This window comes from Vipera berus (assembly GCF_964194415.1).
Source record: "Vipera berus genome assembly, chromosome: 6".
NCBI classification, from domain to species: domain Eukaryota; kingdom Metazoa; phylum Chordata; class Lepidosauria; order Squamata; family Viperidae; genus Vipera; species Vipera berus.
This window is the reverse complement of record NC_138208.1, coordinates 78,296,714-78,318,277: the sequence shown is the minus strand read 5'-3', so window position 1 is coordinate 78,318,277 and position 21,564 is coordinate 78,296,714. Positions and strand designations below refer to the sequence as shown.

Sequence of the window (21,564 nt, the reverse complement as noted above, 5' to 3'; positions counted from 1 at the left end):
CCACCCGGCACCTGACTATTACATAAGTGGGTTTTGGGTTGCAGTTTGCGCACTCGGTCTCTAAAAGGTTTGCCGTCACTGGGCTAGTGTGTGCAACCCCATTAGCAAAACCCCTAGCAGCAGAACTTCCTCAGAAGTAGCCACTAGCTTTTTAAACCAACAATTCATGGACTGGAATGTTCTACTTAAATTACAGCAGATATGTATCAACTTGGTTCTTACAGTCCCCAGCTAGCATGAGAAGATATCTGAAGGACACCGAGTTGAAAAGACAGTTGTTTTGGGGTATTGAAGTAGTAACACAGCATGCTATTTTTATGTGGACAAAAGGAGAAAAAGATCACCTTTTTTGTGTGCTTTCTTAGAATGTAAGAAAAAAAAATACTTATAAATTTTCCACAGAACATATTCCCTCCCCTCTTGCAACTTGCTTTCAAAGACTGCTTTAACAGGAGTCTCCTGTAGTCAGATCCCGGTTGGAAATCAACAGTTTAGCATCTTGGTGGGACTATTACAAAGGCAATAATATATAAATCTAATAAAATAAAATATTCCAGGTTTGCCCCTGCATGATTGGGATCCGGGATCATAATATCTTCTGGTTGTTTGTTTCTTAATTCTTCTCCAGCTCCCAACGTAAATGGCGTAGAGGAACCCAGTCTTGCTAAGAGACTGCGTGGCACTCCGGAACGGATTGAACTGGAGAACTATCGGCTCTCGGTACAACGGGAAGAAGACTTGGAAGAAGTGCCAGAGGAGACACTGGCAGAGCACAACCTCAGCAGCGTGCTAGACAAAGGAACCGAAGAGGATGTACCCAGCAGGTTATTTGATTTGGGCATCTTTAAAAGCTTCTGTAGTTAGTTTTCTACGGTCTATGATAAAATACACTTTTTTCAAATTAACTAGCAAAATACCTGTTAATATATTGTGGCACCACAGACTGAAAAGGAGGATGGGTTTTGAGTTCCATTGTAGGGTCACTACAGTATTATACTCTGGTTTCTCTACAAATCTTATAAAGCTTTTGTCTTCTAGTTGGCGATCTCAACCATCTTTAGCACAGGACACATTTTGCCCTGAATAATGTTGACTGCTGTGGGTTTGTTTTTTGTTTTTTACTCTTTATCCTATAAAACTCAGTAAAACCAAACAAGATTTGCATGCTTCTTCAGATTTAAGATTTGGGGCTACTTACGTGAAATGAAAGATCTGAATTGTCCAAATAATAGATCAACCAAAATGCTACATTCTGGGTGCAGCCTCTAAATTCAAAAATGGCAGCAGCCAAATTATAAAGCTTGCAATTTTCCACCTTTTTTTTACAGCAAAGGTTTGTAAGCCTTCTTCTGCAAACATAAAAAATGCCCCCAGATATTACCACTATACTTTAAAACAGGGGTATCCAACCTTGGCAACTTGTGGACTTCAATTTCCAGAATTCCCCAGCCAGCTATGCTTCCTGGATATCCTTGCTCTAAAAGTACAAAAGCCACACCACCGTTGCAGTGGATATCCTTGTTTCTAGTGCATGGTGCCATCAGAAATCTGTTGATTACTTGGAGATTCACTCACTCAAGTCATAGAACCATAAGGCTGAAAGGAACCTTAGACGACTTCTAGTCCAACCCCTGCCCAAGGCAGGAATCCTTATACAATCCTGGACAAATGACTATCCAATCATTTCTTGAAAACCTTTAAAGGCAAATATTAATATTGCAGAGCAGGGCTTTTCAACCCTTTCACCGATTGTACCACTTTTAGGAAATGGCAGTATTCGAGTACCACCTAGCAAGGTGTCAAAAACTTGATGACCAAAAGAAAAAACTGTTGAAATTTGCAATTGCACTGAAATGACTTATGACCGTTTTTCACACTTATGACCATTGCAGCATGTCCAAGGTCATGCGAATTATATTTGGATGCTTGGCAACTGATTCATATTTATGATGGTCACAGTATCCCAGGGTCATGTGATCCACTTTTGCAACCTTTTGACAAGCAAAGTCAATGGCAGGGCTGCTAGTAGCCAAGTGCTAAGGTGGGGCTTCCCTCCCTCGTTCCCTGCCTCCTTCTTTCTCATTCCTATCTCCTTCTGAAGGAAAAAATTTGAACCCACCCCCACCCCCACCCCCTATTTTCCCTCTTCCATATATTCATCAAACAAGGAAAAGCCTCCAGAGACAGAAAAGACAAGCTGATCAGGGAACTAGCTTAAAAATGTGCATTCCCCTTTAAGAATTAGCTACTGGCTAGAAAGGAAAGTTACTGAAGCCGGCACTTAAGGAAGACAAAAATATAGTAAGTACTGGCTGCCTGCTAAGGCAGCCTCCCCAAATGGCTCCATTCATAAGTAAAGGAATGCTACAGGCAAAATCCATTCAGGAGAAAAATACTTCAAAATCCCTTGCAGCAAAACTTACAGCTAACAATAGCAGAGCAATAAAATCTAACATGAGACATCAGCCATCCGCCAAATAGAAATTGCCAAACACTCCTTAAGAACACAAAGCCTACGTTACACAAATCCCAGAACTTCAAAGTCACAAAAGCACTTAAGAATCCTTCCACTCTCTTTCTCCCTCCCTCCATGCCTCACCTCCAGCCAGTGCTGCCTTTCTTCATTGCTGCCTTTCTTCATTCCTCCTGGAGGATGACCCCCCTCCCCTCTGCGTTTCTTGCCTGTTTGTTGCTGGCAGCACGGATGGCTGCCACAGAAGTTGTAGATTGGCTCATGGCCAACCTGCTTGATCTCCTCTCCTCTCCCCCCACCCTTTTCCTCCTTTCCCTTCGGTGCAGCTACAGCTGACTCCACCTCCTCCCAAGGCTGCTTTTTTTCTCTCTCTCCCTCTACCGCCCAAACTGCCTCCTTTTATAGCCTCTCCTGTCTCCGCTCCCTTCCTCCTCCTTTCTCTTCCGGGTGAGCCAGAAGGCCTGGGGCCTTTGCCTCGCTGCAGCCACTCTGCAGCTCTGGAAGACTCTCTCACAGTAAGTCCTGCTCTGCGCTGGCTCGTTCCCTCCCCCACTACACTTGGCTGGGCAGGACCACATAACACCTGCCACCTGCTACTGTACCACAGGTGGTACGCGTACCACTGGTTAAAAAGTCCTGTTGTAGAGAAACAATCTAAGAACTTCATTTAATTCATAGGTTCCAGCCTAGAGTTCTTACTTTGAGTTATACTCTGTTTTCAAGTGACAGAAAATAAAGCTAACATTCCATCACAAGGGTTTCTAATCTGACCAAGTAATATACTAAAATAAATAATATTTTTATAGTGCAGGGGGTGGGAGGGAGGGAAATATATTCTTAGAAGTTAAAAAAAATGCAGATTTCTTTCATACTCTAGATGAAATTCCCAGATGATTTACATTTGCTAAGTTTACCCATAATTTTACTTAGCAACATTATTTTTTTAAAGAATCTGTTTTGCACACATACTATTTGGGGAAGATAGATATAGAAGATAGAATGAATGATTCTCTAAGATTGGTGATTTTTTCCCCCCAATGGGGGCCATTATTTAAAATGTATTAATAAAGCATAGTTGAAGAAATGAGACACAGACATTTAAGTGAAAAAAAATGCAATTCTCAAGCTCTCTTTCCACTCATACAGTAGATTACAATGATTTCCATAGGTAAAAAACGGTAGGTACAACTTTTTTTCTGTGAAAGTAGCAAATGAAACTATCATAGAACATCTGAAGGAAGTTTAAACTGTTGGCACATTTAAAGTCAGGAATAAGTAATATTCCTTCTGATATTTTGGACAATTGCTCTCATAGTCTCTGCCCATTGGTCATGCTGGCTGCTATTGATGGGTATTGAAGTACATGCTCTTCAGATAGGGGTATGGTATGTATCCTTATTCTTAGTAAATCAATTTCCCTAAATAAAGTTCTCCATTCAGTTTTGTCTTTATGCCACAGAATACCCAAGAACCTAAATTTCAGGTTGTTTATGAAGACGGAAGCTCATTCATTCCCAGGGTCTTCTTCTTCATTAAAATAAGTGGGAGGGGGGGAATAATTGGAACAGGAAATTTCCATAGACTACTGGGATGTATGATCTCAGATATAGTTGTTCATCTTTTGAAAATTCAGAACCATGGAAATACCATAATTTAGCACTAACTGCATGTTTGTGTGATCATCTATTTTATCCCAGGAATCTTTAGTTGAAATGAATGAATATAGTGTATAAATATATGAAATCCGTAGCTGACATGCCAAAAAGCTATTGCCAGCCGGATGTATAGGTAATCCTAATTTATGACCACAGTTGGTGTCAGAAATTTCCATTGCTAAGCAAGGGAGTTGTTAAGTGACTTATGTTCGATATTATGTTGTCTACAGTTGATAAACAAATCACTGCAGCTGAATCACGTGACTGTTAAGCGAATCCAGCTCTCCCCCCCAATTGACTTTGTTGTCAGAAACTGTTTGAGAAGGTTACAAAGGGCAATCATAGGACCTCAGAACTCCACAACTGTTGTAAATGTATGCCAGTTGCCAAGTGTCCAAATGTTGACCATGTCACTGTGGGGATGCTGTGATGGTCGTAAATGTGAAGACCATAAGTCACTTTTTTTCAGTGCCATTTTAACTTGGAATGGTTGCTAAACAAATAGTTGCAAGTCGAGGACTACCTGTACAATATTAGGCTAAATCAGAGGTCCCCAACCTTTTGGGCACCAGAGACCAGTTATGTGGAGAGAGGTTTTTCCATGTACCGGAGGGTGTGTGGTTTTGTGTGCTGCCTGCATCCTGCGAATGGGTCTTTGCTTGTTTGTGCGGCCCGGTTGCTGGCATGCCGCGGCCCAGTATCGGTCCACAGACTGGCGCTAAATGGTTAGATATTCTGAACCGGTAGAAGATCGTTTTCTTTGGCTATATTTATTGAAAAATATTACTAGCTGAAAACCTCTCAAGATGTCTCTTGTGTACTTTCTCAACAGTAGCTCAGAATCTGAAATAGAGGAGGAAGAAGAGGAGGAAGAGGACGAGGAGGCAGCAGAGCAGCCCCAGCAACCCACCTCCGACCTGGGTGGTGTGCCTTGGAAAGAGGCTGTGCGAATACATGCCATGTTGAAAGGAAAGAGTGAGGAGGAGCTGAAGACTGAGAAAAACCATGATAATGAAGAAGAGGACGAGGCAGAAGAGGAGGAGGAGGAGCTGGAGGAGGAAGAGGAGCAAGAGGAGGAGGAGGAAGAAGTCTCTAGTGAAGGTTAGTATTTTTTTTCCATCTAGATTCAAATTTGTGTGCTGATGAATACATATGTGTATGTATTCCTCTTTTTTTCTGGAAAACTTACATATTAATACCTAGCAGTGAATCTGGCTCAGTTTGATATATAAAAAATTCTGGGAGATTAGAGAAGACATCTTTTGAGGAAATAATAGGATCCAAATTGATGGCTGTTTTTTTCTGATTGTATTTTGTCTAATCCATCTTCCATTGCCCTTATTTAATTTTAAGATCTTAAAACACAATACTCGGCTGTCGTATTTGCGTTTACCAAAAGTAAAAGCAATGAATAAATAAGTTGCACTCAAGATGAAGAGAGAATCACAATGTTAGGAGGCAGGAAACCAACTTCCAAAGCAGACATTTCAGAAAACAGCTATATCACTGTTGTAGAATGTATTCATTATCTACGAAGTTCAGTGTTCAGCTTCTGTCATTTGCAGGGGAGGCTGAGAAAAACCTCTGTCTGAAATTTGTGAAGCTGTTACTATAAGCTGCAAACAGTTTGGAAACAGTTGCAGCATCCTAGGATTGTGTGGTCACCATTTGCAAGCCAGCTTCCAACAAACAGTCGGGGGGGGGGACTTAGATTCATTTAATGACCATGTGATTCATATAACAACTGCAGTGATTGTCTTTACAAATGTGACCAAACAGGTCGTAAAATCAAGTGCAACTCACTTAACAAACCACCTTGCTTAGTAATGGAAATCCTGGCTCCAAATGTGGTCCTCAGTCAAGGACTACCTGTAAGTAGCAAAGACTGTGAAGAAGGAGAGTCATCTTATCTTTTCTCCAGCTTCTCTCCATGAACATCTCCTTTAGTTTTCTAAAAACTAAACATTATATTTAGCAGAGAAATGAGGTGGGATATTGAACGGGAGAGCCTAACTCTGTACATGACAAACAGCCATTTCTCATTCATTCTGAGCCTGCAGTTTGGGATACAGGCTACATTCGCAGCTGTGTAAAACAGGGCTTTTCAACCTTTTCACCCATTGTACCACTTTTAGGATATCTGAGTACCACCAGTCACCTAGCAGGGTGTCAAAAACCTGATGACAAAAAAAAACAGGAAAAAAGTGATGAAGTACAGGTAGTCCTCGACTTAAAACAGTTCGCTTAGTGACTGTTCGAAGTTACAATGGCACTGAAAAAAGTGCCCCCCAAGCCACAGCCGAGCAAGATACCTGCCTGCCCGCCCAGAGGCGCTCTTCCTCCTGTCCGAAGTTTTCATTGTTGTGAGCATTTCTGTTGAGGATTGGCAGCGGGGGTGGGGTGGGGTGTTTGGTTTTTATTCTTCCCCCCCCCCCGTCTGCTGGGTGGTTGCAGCAGGTTTTGGTCGCTTCATATTTATTTTTATTTTATTTTTTATTTTAATCCCATTTATATCCCGCCCTTCTCCGAAGACTCAGGGCGGCTTACAATTTAAGCACAAACCAATGTGCTTAGCAATAGCCTTCATTCTATGTATATGCCTGCTTATTAGGGCTTTCAGGGCCCCCCCCAAGCGGCATTATTACAAAGTCAGCTTATTGCCCCCAACAATCTGGGTCCTCATTTTACCTACCTCAGAAGGATGGAAGGCTGACCCTGGGACACTGTGACCATCATAAATATGAATCAGTTGCCAAGGATCTGAATGTAAATCACAAGACCCTGGAGATGCTGCAACATTCCAGCTGATCGGCGCTTCTTTTGGGCTCAGAAGCACCAGGATCAGCGCCAAGCTCCAGCTGGAGCCTGGCGCTGATCCTAGCACTTCCACTGAGCCCTGACAGCTCCGAAGAAGCACTGATCCTGGCGCTTCCGCTGAGCCCTGACAGCCCTGCAGCTCCAGCCATCTCTCCCTCAGCCTTGTGCGGTGCTGCCACCGGTTCAGCTCATTCCCCTCCCCCGCTACTACTTTTCTAGGATGGTCACGTACCACCTGCCAGGTGCCAATATACCACAGGTGGTACCCGTACCACTGGTTGAAAAGCCCTGGTGTAAAAAAAAAAACAGTCTAAAAAGCTGTGAGTCAACTGTTGTCAAAAACTGTAAGTCACTATGATGATGATAACTTTATTATCACTTTGAATGTACACCAATCGGCATACATCAAAATGAAATTTCGTTGCATACAGCTCTCAAAGGGTCACCACCTCCGATATATACTCCTTGTTCGGGGCCCGCTCAAATTTCACATTGTCCATTTTAGTCTCTAGGGAGTGAACGATGGCACACAGGACAGATGGAAATGGGGCTCCATGTGGATTAGCCCTCAAGTTTCCTGTAGCAGCTAGTAGAAAACCATAAACATGTAGAATATTTAGGCTGGAAGGCGAGTAGAATCATAACTGACAAAACCTCTAACTTTGTTACTTTTGAAACTGATCTTTTTTAAACAATTGGTTCCAATTTTAAAATAAGTCTGGTCTGCCAGAGCATTTGATCACTCTCTCAAGTTCTGCATGGATCCACTCCTTTAATAATGGAACATATAAGGAATTTTAGCCAATAAGAGCCTTGGTTGAGAGAGCCATCTCTTGAGTAAAGTAAAATTAGTTAAATAGGTGCGGGGAAATTGCTTGTAAATCCACACAATTTTTGGAATATATATATGAATTTTCCAATTTTGTAATCTGTGTGCACTATGCACTGTGGGATGGACTTGTATCCATTACACGTGTATCCATACATATTTTGCATGTTCAGATTCCTATGTGAGATTGAACATGTGTAAGACTATTTAGAAAGGTGAAGCCTCTGTGGGTTTCCTCAGCATAGGCTTGTGTTCCTTCTCACTCTCTGTCCTTTTCTTTCACTCTGACAATGCTATTTGTTGGTGTCTTCCTCCCCCTGCTGTAGAGGGAGAGTATTATCCTTGGGAGCGAGAACTTCAGCAAGGCCTCTGGCTTCAACGTCTGTCAAATGAAGAGGACACGGGTACTTTTAAAGGTACCCTCGCACCGTCACTGCATCCCTTGAGGAAAAAGGGGGAACTCCTTTATTACAAAGAGCAGGTCTCATGTGGTACAACCTATTTAGAAACTGCTGTATTCAACATATTACATTTTAAATAAAAACACATGTATATTCGTCTTTCCCTCTAGATCAGTGTTACTCAGCTTAGCAACTTTACGTTATGGGGATTTTAACTCCCAGAATTTCCCAGCTAATTCCCCAGCCACCCATGCTAACTTGGGCATTCTGGGAGTTGAAATCTCTATATCTGAAAATTGCTAAAGATAGAAGAAGTGCTTTAGGACAGTGAGATGGTACCTCTTGTGGCTTACCTTCATTTTTCATCACAATAGCTCTGTGAGATAAGGAATAGAAGTGAACTATTCAGTTCAATCCCTGATCACCATGGTCAAATGGGGCCTGGTTCTCTTTAGTCCTTATTGAACACTTTAAAATTATATTATTAGGAGCAAATATTATTTATTTATTTATTTATTTATTTATTTATTTATTTATTTATTTATTTATTTATTTATTTATTTATTTAGTTATTTATTTATTTGGATTTATATACCGCCCCTCTCCGAAGGGACTCGGGGCGGTGTACAGGGCGATTAAAACACTATAAATAACACATAATGTATAAAAATTAAAATAGAATTAAATTAAATAGCCCTAAACAATAAACACATTCTAAAAATTTAAAAATTTTTAAAATTTAAAAATCTAAAATCCCAGTCCCTCAGTCCAGGCAGGCAAGTTCAAATAGCCAAGTCTTCTATATTGGCTTTTTTCTGCCTCTTTCATTAGATAAATAGAGTAACAGCTAGATTAAAGCTCAGGCATTTCTAGATTAAATTCATTAAATTCCATGGCCAAATATGTGTCTGTTGCTGCACATTTATATACTGTCCTTTTGTGCTGCTTATCTGGGAATGAGTCAAACCCTAAGCATTCAAAGACTAGCAGCATTGTGATCTTGTTTTTTCACTGTGCAAGATTTTTTTTTATTATTTATGTCATGGCTTGACATTTTTGTTACAGTGATAACGTCATCAAAAATAATCCACACTATTTCTCTTTTTAACTAACCAGAAAAAAAGTATTTTTTTCCAGTTTTTGAAGACTTGGTTTGAAAAGCCCTCCATTTTGGCTTAATATTATATAATACTTTCACATGTTATTGTGACATTTATTATAATTTGATAAAAACCCATTGCTTCTAGTACCTGAAATTCAGCTGCAAAAACGGTTGTATATAATTAGGGAACAGGATACAATAGCAGTCACTATGGCTATACATTGTAATAAATTTTGAAGAATTATATCTTTCTAGAGAACAAGCAGAACAGGACTGTGTGCTGTTTTGCTCATACACAAACCTTGCCAACATTTGTGGATAACAGTCAGAGACTACTGTATCTATGTTTTGTTTATTGGGACATTTGAACAAGGGCTTCTATCTTTTATAGAATAAGCCAGATCCACATTTTATTCTTGCTTTCAAGGTCCCATTTTCAGAGAAAACAGGGGTCTTCAAACTTGGCCCTTTTATGGATTGTGGACTTCAACTCCCAGAATTCCTCAGCCAGGCACGCTGGCTGAGGAATTCTGGAAGTTGAAGTCCACAAGTCATAAAAGGGCCAAGTTTGAAGACTCCTGAGAGAAAACAAGAAAAAAAGTGCCAGATGAACCATCAGAATTCATCAGTGATCAGAGCAGTAGACAATCCGCAAACCCTTTTTCTTTATTCTGTACTACAGATTTTCAGAAATTCAACATAATAATCCCCTGTGTTAAAGTTCACCACTAGGTCAGAAGCTTCAGGGGAGACAAATCATCTCTATGGGCTCATAGAAAATTAGAAATAGTGAGTTTTGTTGGATACTATCAGAATAACCAGCTTTAGTTTCTGGTGGTTGATGAGGCCTGCTCTTTCAGAGCCTTGCTAAGGTTCTGTGTATGAATTCCCAGACATTTTTTTAATCTTGCAAATTAAACCCATCCTGTTAACTCCCCAGCAGTGTGTTCTAACACTAACAATACTTACCCAAGGATTTGTGTTGGAAAAGGACAGTTGGCGGCATGAGTTGCCATAATTCAACAAGAGAACTTGAGTGCATGATGTTCTTCAAAATTCCACAGGATAGTTTCATAGTTACATCATACTTCTTGGAAGTAAAATGGGATTGAGTGGGAAGTAAAGAAAAAGAACAAAATGTATTTAACATTCTGCCTCTATTCTTGGTTTCTTTTTGGCTGTTCTATGATTTAAGTTGCACGTATTGGGCAGTTATTGTTTGAAATGCTGCTCATTAAAAAAGAAGAGGAAAACTGTGACAAAACCATACTGGTGAACGTGGTAGCTTTATTAGCAGTTTAAAAAGAGTGACAAAATATACATGATGGAATTAGATGCTTTTCTAGTAGTCTTAATGTTGGTGAATCTTCAAGTATTGCATTTTGAAGGATTGTTGCATTTTGCAGAGAATGGAATATACAAATGGCAATGTGGAAGGAGACACCTGCATGCCCAGTGATGATCTTATCTATTTTCTCTTTCACTCTACTTCAAATAACCATTTTTTCTCTCTCCCTGTCTTTCCTATCCAATGATTTGTACTCCTTTTCCTCCCTGTTTTCCTTTGCCAATGCCTTCTACATGATCCACCACTGGCCTTTTGTCTGCTAGCTGGAAACCTGAGGCTCCAGCAGATAGTAAATCCAATTGATCCCCTGGAAATCTTGGCTGATGTGCACTGGACACACATCCGTCAGAAGGAGGAGGAGGAGGAGGAGGAAAAAGTGGGTCCCACTTCTAAGTCCTCCACCTCAAGAGGTAAACATGTCCCCTGCATTAAGGGCATTTGATTCCCATTAAATGCAGAAAGACCAATTCTGAGACCATGTTGCTTTTAGAGCTTTCATGTTTGCCATCATTTGTAATGGAATGGAACATGTCTTGCGTTTATGGTATGAACATTTATTTGTAATGGAACAAGGATCTGCTGGTGTGCATGAGGACTACAGTAGGAGGTATCCATTTTAAGCTTTAAGTACCCATGACTTCTTAAGACAGGCAGAATTAGCTAGATTAGTCTAGCCCAGGGGTCTGCAACCTTGACAACTTTAAGACTTGTGGACTTCAGCTCCCAGAATTCCTCAGCCAGCATAGCCATGGTCTAGCCCCAGGGTAGGCAACCTCGGCTCTTTTATGACTCATGGACTTCAACTCCCAGAATTCCTGAGTCAGCTATGCTGACTCAGGAATTCTGGGAGTTGAAGTCCATGAGTCATAAAAGAGCCGAGCTTGCCTACCCCTGGGACTCTAGCCTAATGCAAGAGAGAAATCAAGTCTATACAGTTCTTTAGGCTGGCTTCTTAATGGAGAATAGCCTTCCTCAGCCTGGTGGATCCTAGATGTTTTCCATCTCCCAAGAATTTCAATCCAGTAAGGATCAAATTGATGATTTGGTAGTTTCAGAACAGAAGAGTGAAAAAGGGAAAGACTTGTAAAAACCAAATAGTTAAGAGAATTTGAGAGGACTGTGGGCATTGCATCTAAAGGGGTGGCAGAAAGTTAAGAATAGTTGAAATAAAACACTTCTAGTAATAAAATGGCACAAGATCTCTTCAGCATGATGACAACCGAATATCTGAAACATGGATTGTTCACTAAATGGACAGAGAACAGGATGGTGAAGAATGAAATTATTTTTTGAACATTGATCTTTAAGTGAGACGCTAAAGATGCTCTGTGTAAAAGACAAATTTGGCTTCAATTACTTTCTTCATGGAGATTATTTAGAAGCTGAAAAGAAATGTAAAGGACAGTTTTCTCCATTCTACACTTTCAGAGTGTGTTGGATTCCAATTCCCATCCTCCGTAGCCATTTGAAAATGATGGCACTTGCTTTTCTAGTAACTGGAAAGTGCTGCTAGGGAAAATCATTAGAGCAGAGGTCCCCAACTCCAGGTCCGTAGACCAGTACCGGGCCGGGACATGCCAGCAACCGGTCTGGACAAACAAGCAAAGCCCCATCCGCAACATGCAGGCAGCACATAAAACCACGCACCCTCCAGTCCACGGAAAAACCTCTCTCCATGGAACCGGAGAGAGGTTGGGGACCTCTGCATTAGAGGACATCTCAAATATCGGATTATTAATCCGATTCTGAACAATTTGCAACGTGTAGAGTTATCAGAGTCCAGATAAAAATATTTCTCCTGTAAACTACAAAAAGTAGGGCAAGCAACTTCTTTCTCTGATCTTCTTGAGTGCTCCATACAAAGTAAATCTCACACAGTATTGGGATAAGAAGCTCTTACTTATATTTAGCCTAGCAAATGCTTGATCTTTCCATGCTCTAGAGCTTCTGTCGGATAGGTAATCCTAGGTTTGTGTTCCAGACATTTTTTACATTAAATCTGCAGCTTGTTACTTTTCTGAAACAAAGGTAAGTCAAGGCAAGATAAGATAAGACAAGACAAGATAAGATGATAACCTTTATTATCATTTTTTTTTACTATGATCACACTGGCCCACATTAAAAATGAAACTCTGTTGCCTGCTCTCAAAAGAAAGTATATATCTACCCATACATAACACCCATAAACACATGCTATATACATGCACACACACGCATGCACACACACATATAGTAAATTTTACTGACAAAGAGTTAAAGGAAGACTAGTAGAGCTATTTCAAGCTATTTAGCTCTCATCAGCTGGCCATACCCTTCTGATATTCGAATCTGGGCTGCTTGCATATTAGGCAGCTGTATTAACCTCTAGGCCACAGGTTTAACTCTTTGTCAGTAAAATTTACTATATACACACACTTCGTTTTAACTACATCTGCCTGCAAAACGCTCCTAGATTGGGGCTGAAAGGCAGATTACTCTGTCCCATATTTGGGTAGACCGGGTGCTCTGTCAGACACTTAATATATACATATAAATATTAATCACAGTCCATTTTGAATACGTAGTGGAAAGAGAAATACACAGTGGAGAGAGTTCACAAGGTTGAAGCTATATGGAACAAAACTGTAGCTGAATCTGGATATTCTGCTTCAGATACCACAAAGCCGCCTCCCAGTAACAAGGAAAACAGGTTGTGAAGAGGATGAGTAGTGTTCCCAGACAATCTTGCGGACCCTGCTCAAGCAACGCTTACATACTATGTCCTGGATGGTAGGGAGGGAACAGCCAATGATCTTTTCTGCCACCCTCACCACTCTCTGCATCACCTTCCTGTCTGATGCAATGATGCTTTCAAACCAGAAAGTAATGCAATATGACAGGATGCTCTTGGTCGTCCCTCTATAGAAAGTGGTAAGGACAGGGGAAGGCTTTTCTCATGCGACGCAGAAAATGCAGGCCCTGCTATCCGCCTTCACCAGTGTCTCAGATTCCTGTTTTCTAGGAATGGGCAAGGTGCCCTTTATCCTTCACTGTTGGCTATCCTGGCTGGGCTGCTAAAACTTGTATTTGAGCAGCATCTGGAGGTCACTCATACCTCATTCTAGCTCAAGACAGTACTTCTTATGATCAATTGTATTCCTAATGCTGAAATATTAATACTTTGCAAGGAGGGGGAAAAAGTTCTCTGTCTCAAAGCCACTGAAATTGCAAGTCCTTTTGGTCCAATTACGTATTGACTAGCTTTTTTCCAAATCCTTTAGAAAGTTTCCTTTCTTATACTTCCCTTGAAATGAGAGGGGTGTGTGTGTGGATGTGTGTGTAAAAGAGTAAGAGAGAGAGACAGCAGACACACAGACCAAGAGAGACTGACTAAGAATAACTATTAGCAGAAAAGGTATTATGAACTTTACAAGAGAAAGATTGCTTGTTTGTTTAGTCCTAGACTTCTGCACTTGTCATATACCATGAAATGTTACTCCAAATATCTATGCTGCAGCCTACCAAAAATGATTTTAAATATCAATTTAAAACAGTCCTTCCAAATAAGGAAAATTGGATAGAAATAAACCCTCATCTGACTGCACTTTTCACGGAATGTAAAAGAATCTTCCCATTTTAAAGGTAAATTATTTGGATGAAAAGGTAGCCTTTCCTTTGAGGAAATACAAGTAATTGATGTTTCCAAGTTATCGTTGCATAATTATTCCAGCTCAGGATCTGTATGCTATTTGAAAGCATCACTTGGATAGTTAAATCTTTCACCAAACCCTGTCCCTCAGTCTATTTTCAGCCACACATATAATCAATACCTCGAGTACTATTGGAAATCTCAATCACTTTCTTTTCAACAACAATCTGTAGTTCTTAAATTATAAGCAGTTTTAAAATTTGACAATTTAAAATTTGGCACCTCTGAAATTGAAAACGAACAGCCCAAACACAAGAGAGCTTACATTTTGATTGTATACTTTTCTCTGAAGAAAAAAAAAGAAGGCATATTTTGAAGTTCAGTAATTCTCACAATTTGAAAAGCTTAATATGTTAATTATACTTTCCTTGTGCTATATTCTATTGATTTTTCATAATTGCCTTATTCCCTTGGATTTTCTCCGATGATCTGGTGTATAGTTTGGGGTTTCACTGTTTATTTAGCATCATGGGAACTTTCCTCTGCTTCCTTTCCTTGATTTCCCTAATTTGCTATACCCCAGTACGGTCCTTTTTCTTTTTGTTGGGATGAACTCTTTTAAATTCTCAACCAGGGGAGCCAGACCTAGGTAACACTGGTGCCAGGTAGAACTTTGATTCAACCTTTTTAAGGTTCCAGGTTAAATAGTATAAAAGAACTCAATCTTGTCTCTTAGCTAAGAGATATACAAGAGAAGGCTAAACATGCAGTTTTGTAACTCATATTAAGCAATGGGCTTTAAATTGCCCTTTTTACATTGTTTGTTATATAGCCTTTATCAAAGCTGGATGTATTTGGCAGGAGATCCTGGGAGATGAGGACTACTAAGAGTTGGGATCTCCATGGCAGAGTAATCATCAGAAGAACAATACATCCACTTAAAGGAAGGTAGTGAATATAATAGGGGTGGAGGGAGTCCATTGATCAGAGCATTTCTGTTTAAAATATTTTTTTATTTTACTGGAGATCTTTTTTTTTTAATCCCATTTATATCCCGCCCTTCTCCGAAGACTCAGGGCGGCTTACAATCTAAGAAGCACAAATCAATGTGCTTAGCAATAGCCTTCATTCTATGTATATGCCTGCTTATTAGGGCTTTCGGGCCCCCCAAGCGGCATTTTTACAAAGTCAGCTTATTGCCCCCAGCAATCTGGGTCCTCATTTTACCTACCTCGGAAGGATGGAAGGCTGAGTCAACCTTGAGCCTGGTGGGACTCGAACCTGTACTAATTGCAGGCAGCTGGTGTTACTTAAGGAGGCATTAGCCCACTGCTCCACCAAGGCTCTTTGATTTCTGCAAGAAAGGTCAGACCTCAGGCAAATGTCAATCTCAGTTTGTAACAATTTTTCCACACAGTTTTCTACAGGTAGGTAGCAGAAGCCATGGCAGAAGATACCAAGATCAAGGAATTCATGTTTCAGCCTTCCCCTTCTTATAATCCCATTTAGGGTCCTTTTGAGTTTGCTTTTCCATGGTGTGTTTTTGTTTTGTTTTTCTGCTTCTAAACATTTTCTTTTGTGATTCCATTTCAAAATACATGTTTAGTGTGCTGTGGAATTTATTATAATTTTATTTTATTTTAATTCAGCATCTGACCTTCCCTCCATCCGCCACGAGGCAGTACAGGCATGGCTGGATGCAGTCCCAGGAGGTAGTTTTGGTGATGTTCTGTTTATAGCTCACAAGTAACCCTGCCCACCATCGCTAGCAATGCCACTTCTCCATGTTTCCAGTGCCCCGTTTGCTGGCCTTTTTTAACCCAGGAACTATCAATGTCTTCATTGCTACTGCATGGCAGAGTTGGGGAAGCAGGGAAAGGGTGCTTGCATGTCCCAAAGAGATGAGCCATTCTTGCATGAATTAGACCACCATCTTAATTCCTTCAGCTTCCCTTCTTGCAGAGAATACTGAAAATACAGATGTAGTTGAGAAGAGAAGTAGATTTTCTAGATATGCCATAGACCAGTAGGACCTATTTAAATTTAACACTACCTGAAAGGTGAAACCAAGCCAAAAGCTCTACATAGGTAATGCTCTTAGATATAGTCCAGATGATTAAGCACCCGTCTGACAGTTTGCTAAAAACAAAATTTTCATTGTTGCCAGTAGAAGATTGCACCCCAAGATAAATTACTTCCTTTACTCAACTCTCATAGTCTTGATTTTAAGCAAAGCCGTTGGTGGCAATTGTTTTCTAAAATTACATTTAAGTTAAATGCTGTTTCAGGTGATCTGAAGTGTGGCTAATCAGTTCAACCAGTAATTTTCAAGTGGTTCCATCTTTAAAATTCATAATGGGAAGATGCGTGATCTGTCCCACATCACATAAACTTATTGTAGTACTTCATTTTCTTCAGGACATCTACCTAATGTGGGAAAAACTCTTCTCACTTGCTTTATTCTGTAGCCATTATCTTCAGTACTTTAGCCAGTTTTGAAACTTTTTTTTATTAAAAAGTAGAAATAATACACAAAATGTGTCTACAGTTCTGAAAAGAGGTATAGTTTGAAGGATCACTGAGCTGAAAGAATGCTGATCTAGATAGACCTTAAGTTGACAAAAACGTCAATGAGGTCAAGTGTATTAAAGTCAGAATTGAGATATGTTTGTGTTCCTGGAATTCCATCATCTAGATAGATGTCATAAACTGACTTTACTGTAGGACGAGGCATGGTCATGTCTAGTCCAGGGGTAGGCAACCTTGGCTTTTTTATGACTCGTGGACTTCAACTCCCAGAATTCCTGAGCCAGCATGGCTCAGCTTGGAAACCTCTCCCTTTCCCCTCAGCATGGCTGGCTTGGGAATTCTGGGAGTTGAAGTCCACAAGTCATAAAAGAGCCAAGGTTGCCTACCCCTGGTCTAGACCATATGAAATAGGTAAATTGTATAGGTTGCTTCTAAACAGCCGTATCCTTTGATCTTATTGTTAAGGGTAAGTCATTCTAAAAGAATTGGTTATACGTAATTATAGGTAGTACAACAGAGATTACTTGAGACTTGACAATTTGGATTTTGCATGGATGGAGCTAGTGCATTTCTAAAACTTTTTTTTTTTTTGCTTTGTGAGCAGAGTTTGCATATTGCCTTATTCTTAGCCAGTTTTGACTGCTGACCAACTTGGCCAAAATATTGCTTCCAGTAGTTTGGGATATAGTAGTGCATCGCTCTTAAGTTTCTATGCGACAGCTTCCCCCCACCCTGCACTTCATGTTTCACTGCTTAATATGTGCAAAGATGTATTTGCAAAATAACTATGAATAGAACACATTTCCCCAAGAATAGGTATGCACCTATATATGCTAATTTGTGCCCCCATTAACATATCACTGAAATTTTATTTTATTCATGGGAATATGCATGATTGCTTAGGAGAGACTAGTCTTTCCTATATTGGAGGATGGTCCAAAATATTACATCAATTAATTATATAGCACCAGTTATGTTTGATTCTAAAATGCTATATTTGACCTCCACATACAGTGCTACCTTGGTACTCAGCTACTTTGAAACTCATTGAATTTGGTACCCAACGCATTTTGACAAAAAATGTATCCTGGTGCTCGTTGTTTGTTTGGTACTCAATGCACAAGCTAGAACTTGTCACTGTCGGTTGCCTTGTGACTCACTCCAGTATTCCTTATGGGAAAAGTTTTTGGTACTCTTCGTGCCTCCTGGAACCAACTAATGATGAGTACTGAGATACCACTGTACTCGTAGTTTGGATGGTTGCTTAGAACAGCTATAGCTATTATGTATATGCCATAAATATATTCCCAACTATGTTTAAACTTCAGTAGGACTACATGGTCCAAATGTATAATATTACAAACATTTAAATGTAAATATTCTAAAAGGTCAGCCTCACATTTCAGGGCATCATTCATTTCATATGTTGACCAAACATATTCTACTTGTTTTAAAAAGATGCATTTGGCTAATGACCTGAAGTTTCTGCTTTTATCCAACATGCATGAACTGAGCTTTTATGATTAGAAAAATTATGTGCTGATTGTCTCAGCTCAGATGCATCAGTGTCACATACATCAATGTTCTTCAGCGTTCAAATGAAAAAAAAGGCAAATCTCTATTCCAGGATAGTCTTGTCCCATCACACACATATCAATTTCAATCCAAAGTGGTACAGTCCTAGCAGAAGGCTCCATCACATGTTTGTTGTATTTGGATTACGGGAGTGTGTCAAACAGAAGTCTATTTTTTCTTCCATCCCATTGTCTCTTTTCAAAATTTCTACCAACAATTTATTGTAGCCCTGTGTGAAGAGAACGGTGATGAAGATGAAGTGGGTACCGAGCCTGCAGAAGCTATTGAAGATGGGGACACAGGGGCAGAGTTGGATGACGGTAGGAGTCTGAGAATACCTTCATATAGTATGCTATTGGTTGTTATAATGGAATGTGTGGATGACCTTGGGGGACAAGGGAAAAAGAGCCTTCCTAGAAAACAATCAGATAAGAGAGGGAGGAACCCCCCTGTGGCTTAACGGTCAGAGAAAGAAATTTAGGAAAGACTGCCCTAATTGATTAGATGGTTAAAAGTAGTGATGGGAAGTTTGTACCTTCAGACTTAAGCCAGATTCTATTAATATACCCTTACAATAAAGTAGAATGAGCCCACCTAGTCTTGTTCCCTGCCTGATTTACCTGTAAGGGCCAGCAGTTAATACTGCAGAAATACAAAGTCATGTTGCAAACGATTGTGTGCAGATTTGACCACCCCAAACAAAAGAGCTCAGCTGATATAGTAATTTAAGTAGTGACTTAATGGCGTGAGAGTTGGAGGTGGCAGAGAAGGATTTCAAGATAATTATACATGGCATCTTTTAATCATATGTGGAGAAGCCACATGAAATAAAAATGTGGTAAAGGGCTCCAGGAACACAGAAGTAAAGCCTATTTTTACTCTAAAATTGTGATTTAGAACTAACAAACTAGGTAATTTAGCATTCACATAATTTACTCTGAGTAACAATTTGGAAAAGGAAGGAAGGAAGGAAGGAAGGAAGGAAAGAGAGAGAAAGAAAGAAAGAAAGAAAGAAAGAAAGAAAGAAAGAAAGAAAGAAAGAAAGAAAGAAAGAAAGAAAGAAAGAAAGAAAGAAAGAAAGAAAGAAAGAAGGAAAGAAAGAAGGAAAGAAAGAAGGAAAGAAAGTAGAGAAAGATGGGGGCCACAACCCTACATAGTTTCACCATTCCATTCCCTTGTTATGAAGTTATTATAAATGTCTGTAACATTTTAACCTTAATTCTTTTTTGTTTTGCAATTCCTGGTTTAGATGACATCCCTTCTGATGCAGAGGCAGAGTGTCGCCTCCATCAAGAAGAAAAAGGAGGAGGAGGAGGAGAAGAAGAAGAACTGGAAGCCTCTGAGCTCAGGGAAGCAGAAACAGTTACCCCTTTCATTATGACGGAAGGTACTAAACATTTTAGCACTACAGAGCACACTGGATTGGCTAAGAACCTGTAAGCCAAATTATGCAGTTTTTCCTGTTTTTTTTTTAAATTTAGAACAAATCAGACAACGATTCCCATTAACTGTGTTTTCAAATAAATCTATTATCCCTTGTGAACTCAGGAAATTCTTGTAATAAATACCGCAAAGGTTTCATCATGGAAGGTGTCATTTCAGAACTATTTCTGCCTCACAGTATTGCTTCCAGAAATCATGGGCGCTCCATCACTGGAGATTTTTAAGAAGAGGCTAGACAGTCACTTGTCTGAGACAGTATGGGTTCTCCTGCTTGAACAAAGAGCTGGACTAGAAGACCTCCAAGGTCTCTTCCAGCTCTATTCTATTGTATTCTCTTGCATTTTTAGCCTGACTGTCGTAGCAAAAATGGGAGCAAGGAGTCTGTCTGTCTGTCTGTCTGTCTCTGTCTGTCTGTCTGTCTGTCTCTCTCTCTCTCTCTTATCTATCTATCTATCTATCTATCTATCTATCTATCTATCTATCTATCTATCTATCTATCTATCTATCTATCTCAGCGTTTCCCAACCTTAGGAACTTGAAGATGCGTGGACTTCAACTCCCAGAATTCCCCAGCCAGCATAGCTGGCTGGGGAATTCTGGGAGTTGAAGTCCACGCATCTTCAAGTTCCTAAGGTTGGGAAACGCTGATCTATCTATCTATCTATCTATCTATCTATCTATCTATCTATCTATCTATCTATCTATCTATCTACCAAGTTTATATAGCTACCCATATCACAAAAAGTGACTGGGTGGCATCCAATAATCCAGTAAAAAACGATAAATAAATAAATAAGACAAACATTAGTTAAAACCATTAGATAATAATAATTAAAAAAAAAAAAAATTATAGAAGCAGAACTAAAACTGGAAAAGAGAACAGAAGGATGTCTGTAATAAGATAGCCATCTCTTGATTTCACCGTTCCCCCGAGATCCCCAGTCCTGTTGGCATGATCAGATTTTGTGGGAACTTTGGAAGCTCAGGAATGATGAGGACAACCTTATCTTGTATCTAGAAGCTTATGAACTGCATGTAGTAATCAAATGCTTAGCCTTTGAAGTAGCTGGTTCTGCTTGGGTATTCAGGCCTCACAAAGGGGAGTAAAGTAGAATATAGAACTGGGTCATTAATTTCTGCCATTGTGCTTCAGAAGAGCATCTAATTAGCCAATGCGGGACACAAGATACTGGATTCATCAAGCAAATATTGGATCCTTTATGATTAAAGGATTGTTTGGCCAATGTGGGACACAAGATACTGGATTCAACAAGCAAATGTTGGATCCTTTATGATTAAACATATTGTTTTCAAACTAAATAGCAATTCACACTGCTGTCCCAAAAGAGCTTTTTCAAAAGGCAACTGGACTTTGTTTTTCTTTGAAGACGTTTTGCTTTTTGGAAGAGGAGTAGAATGTCTTCAAGGAAAAACAAAGTCCAGTTGCCTTTTGAAAAAAGCACCTTTGGGACAACCATGACTTGGATGACTGAGAATCTCCATAGAAATTCACACTGCTATTACTACCAGAGCAGTGTACCATTTTTTCAAAGAGTCCAGCATGTAATGTCTTCTTCCTTGGCAATGATCTCTGAAATATAGAGGGACTTCCTTCTGAGAATATGCATAACAATCATAATAATATGTATAAGAACAGATTGTGCCAAGTATAATGACAAGGAGTGTTGAAGGGAGAGAGAGTCAAATTTGGCTCAGGTAGCAAATTGACTATCTAGAAAGGAGCGTGAAAGGAGGCAGTTAACT

General features: G+C 39.8%; 1 protein-coding gene across 1 annotated transcript in view; it reads left to right on the top strand.

The window, feature by feature from the left end:
* Positions 1-21,564, top strand: part of MICAL3 (microtubule associated monooxygenase, calponin and LIM domain containing 3) — a 203,546-nt gene that overhangs the window by 143,139 nt on the left and 38,843 nt on the right. The window contains exons 26-32 of the mRNA XM_081331790.1: positions 629-824; positions 4,961-5,229; positions 8,101-8,190; positions 10,889-11,035; positions 15,903-15,965; positions 18,585-18,677; positions 19,607-19,744. Coding sequence (XP_081187916.1) covers positions 629-824; positions 4,961-5,229; positions 8,101-8,190; positions 10,889-11,035; positions 15,903-15,965; positions 18,585-18,677; positions 19,607-19,744 — 996 coding nt within the window. The remainder of the gene's footprint in view (positions 1-628; positions 825-4,960; positions 5,230-8,100; positions 8,191-10,888; positions 11,036-15,902; positions 15,966-18,584; positions 18,678-19,606; positions 19,745-21,564) is intronic.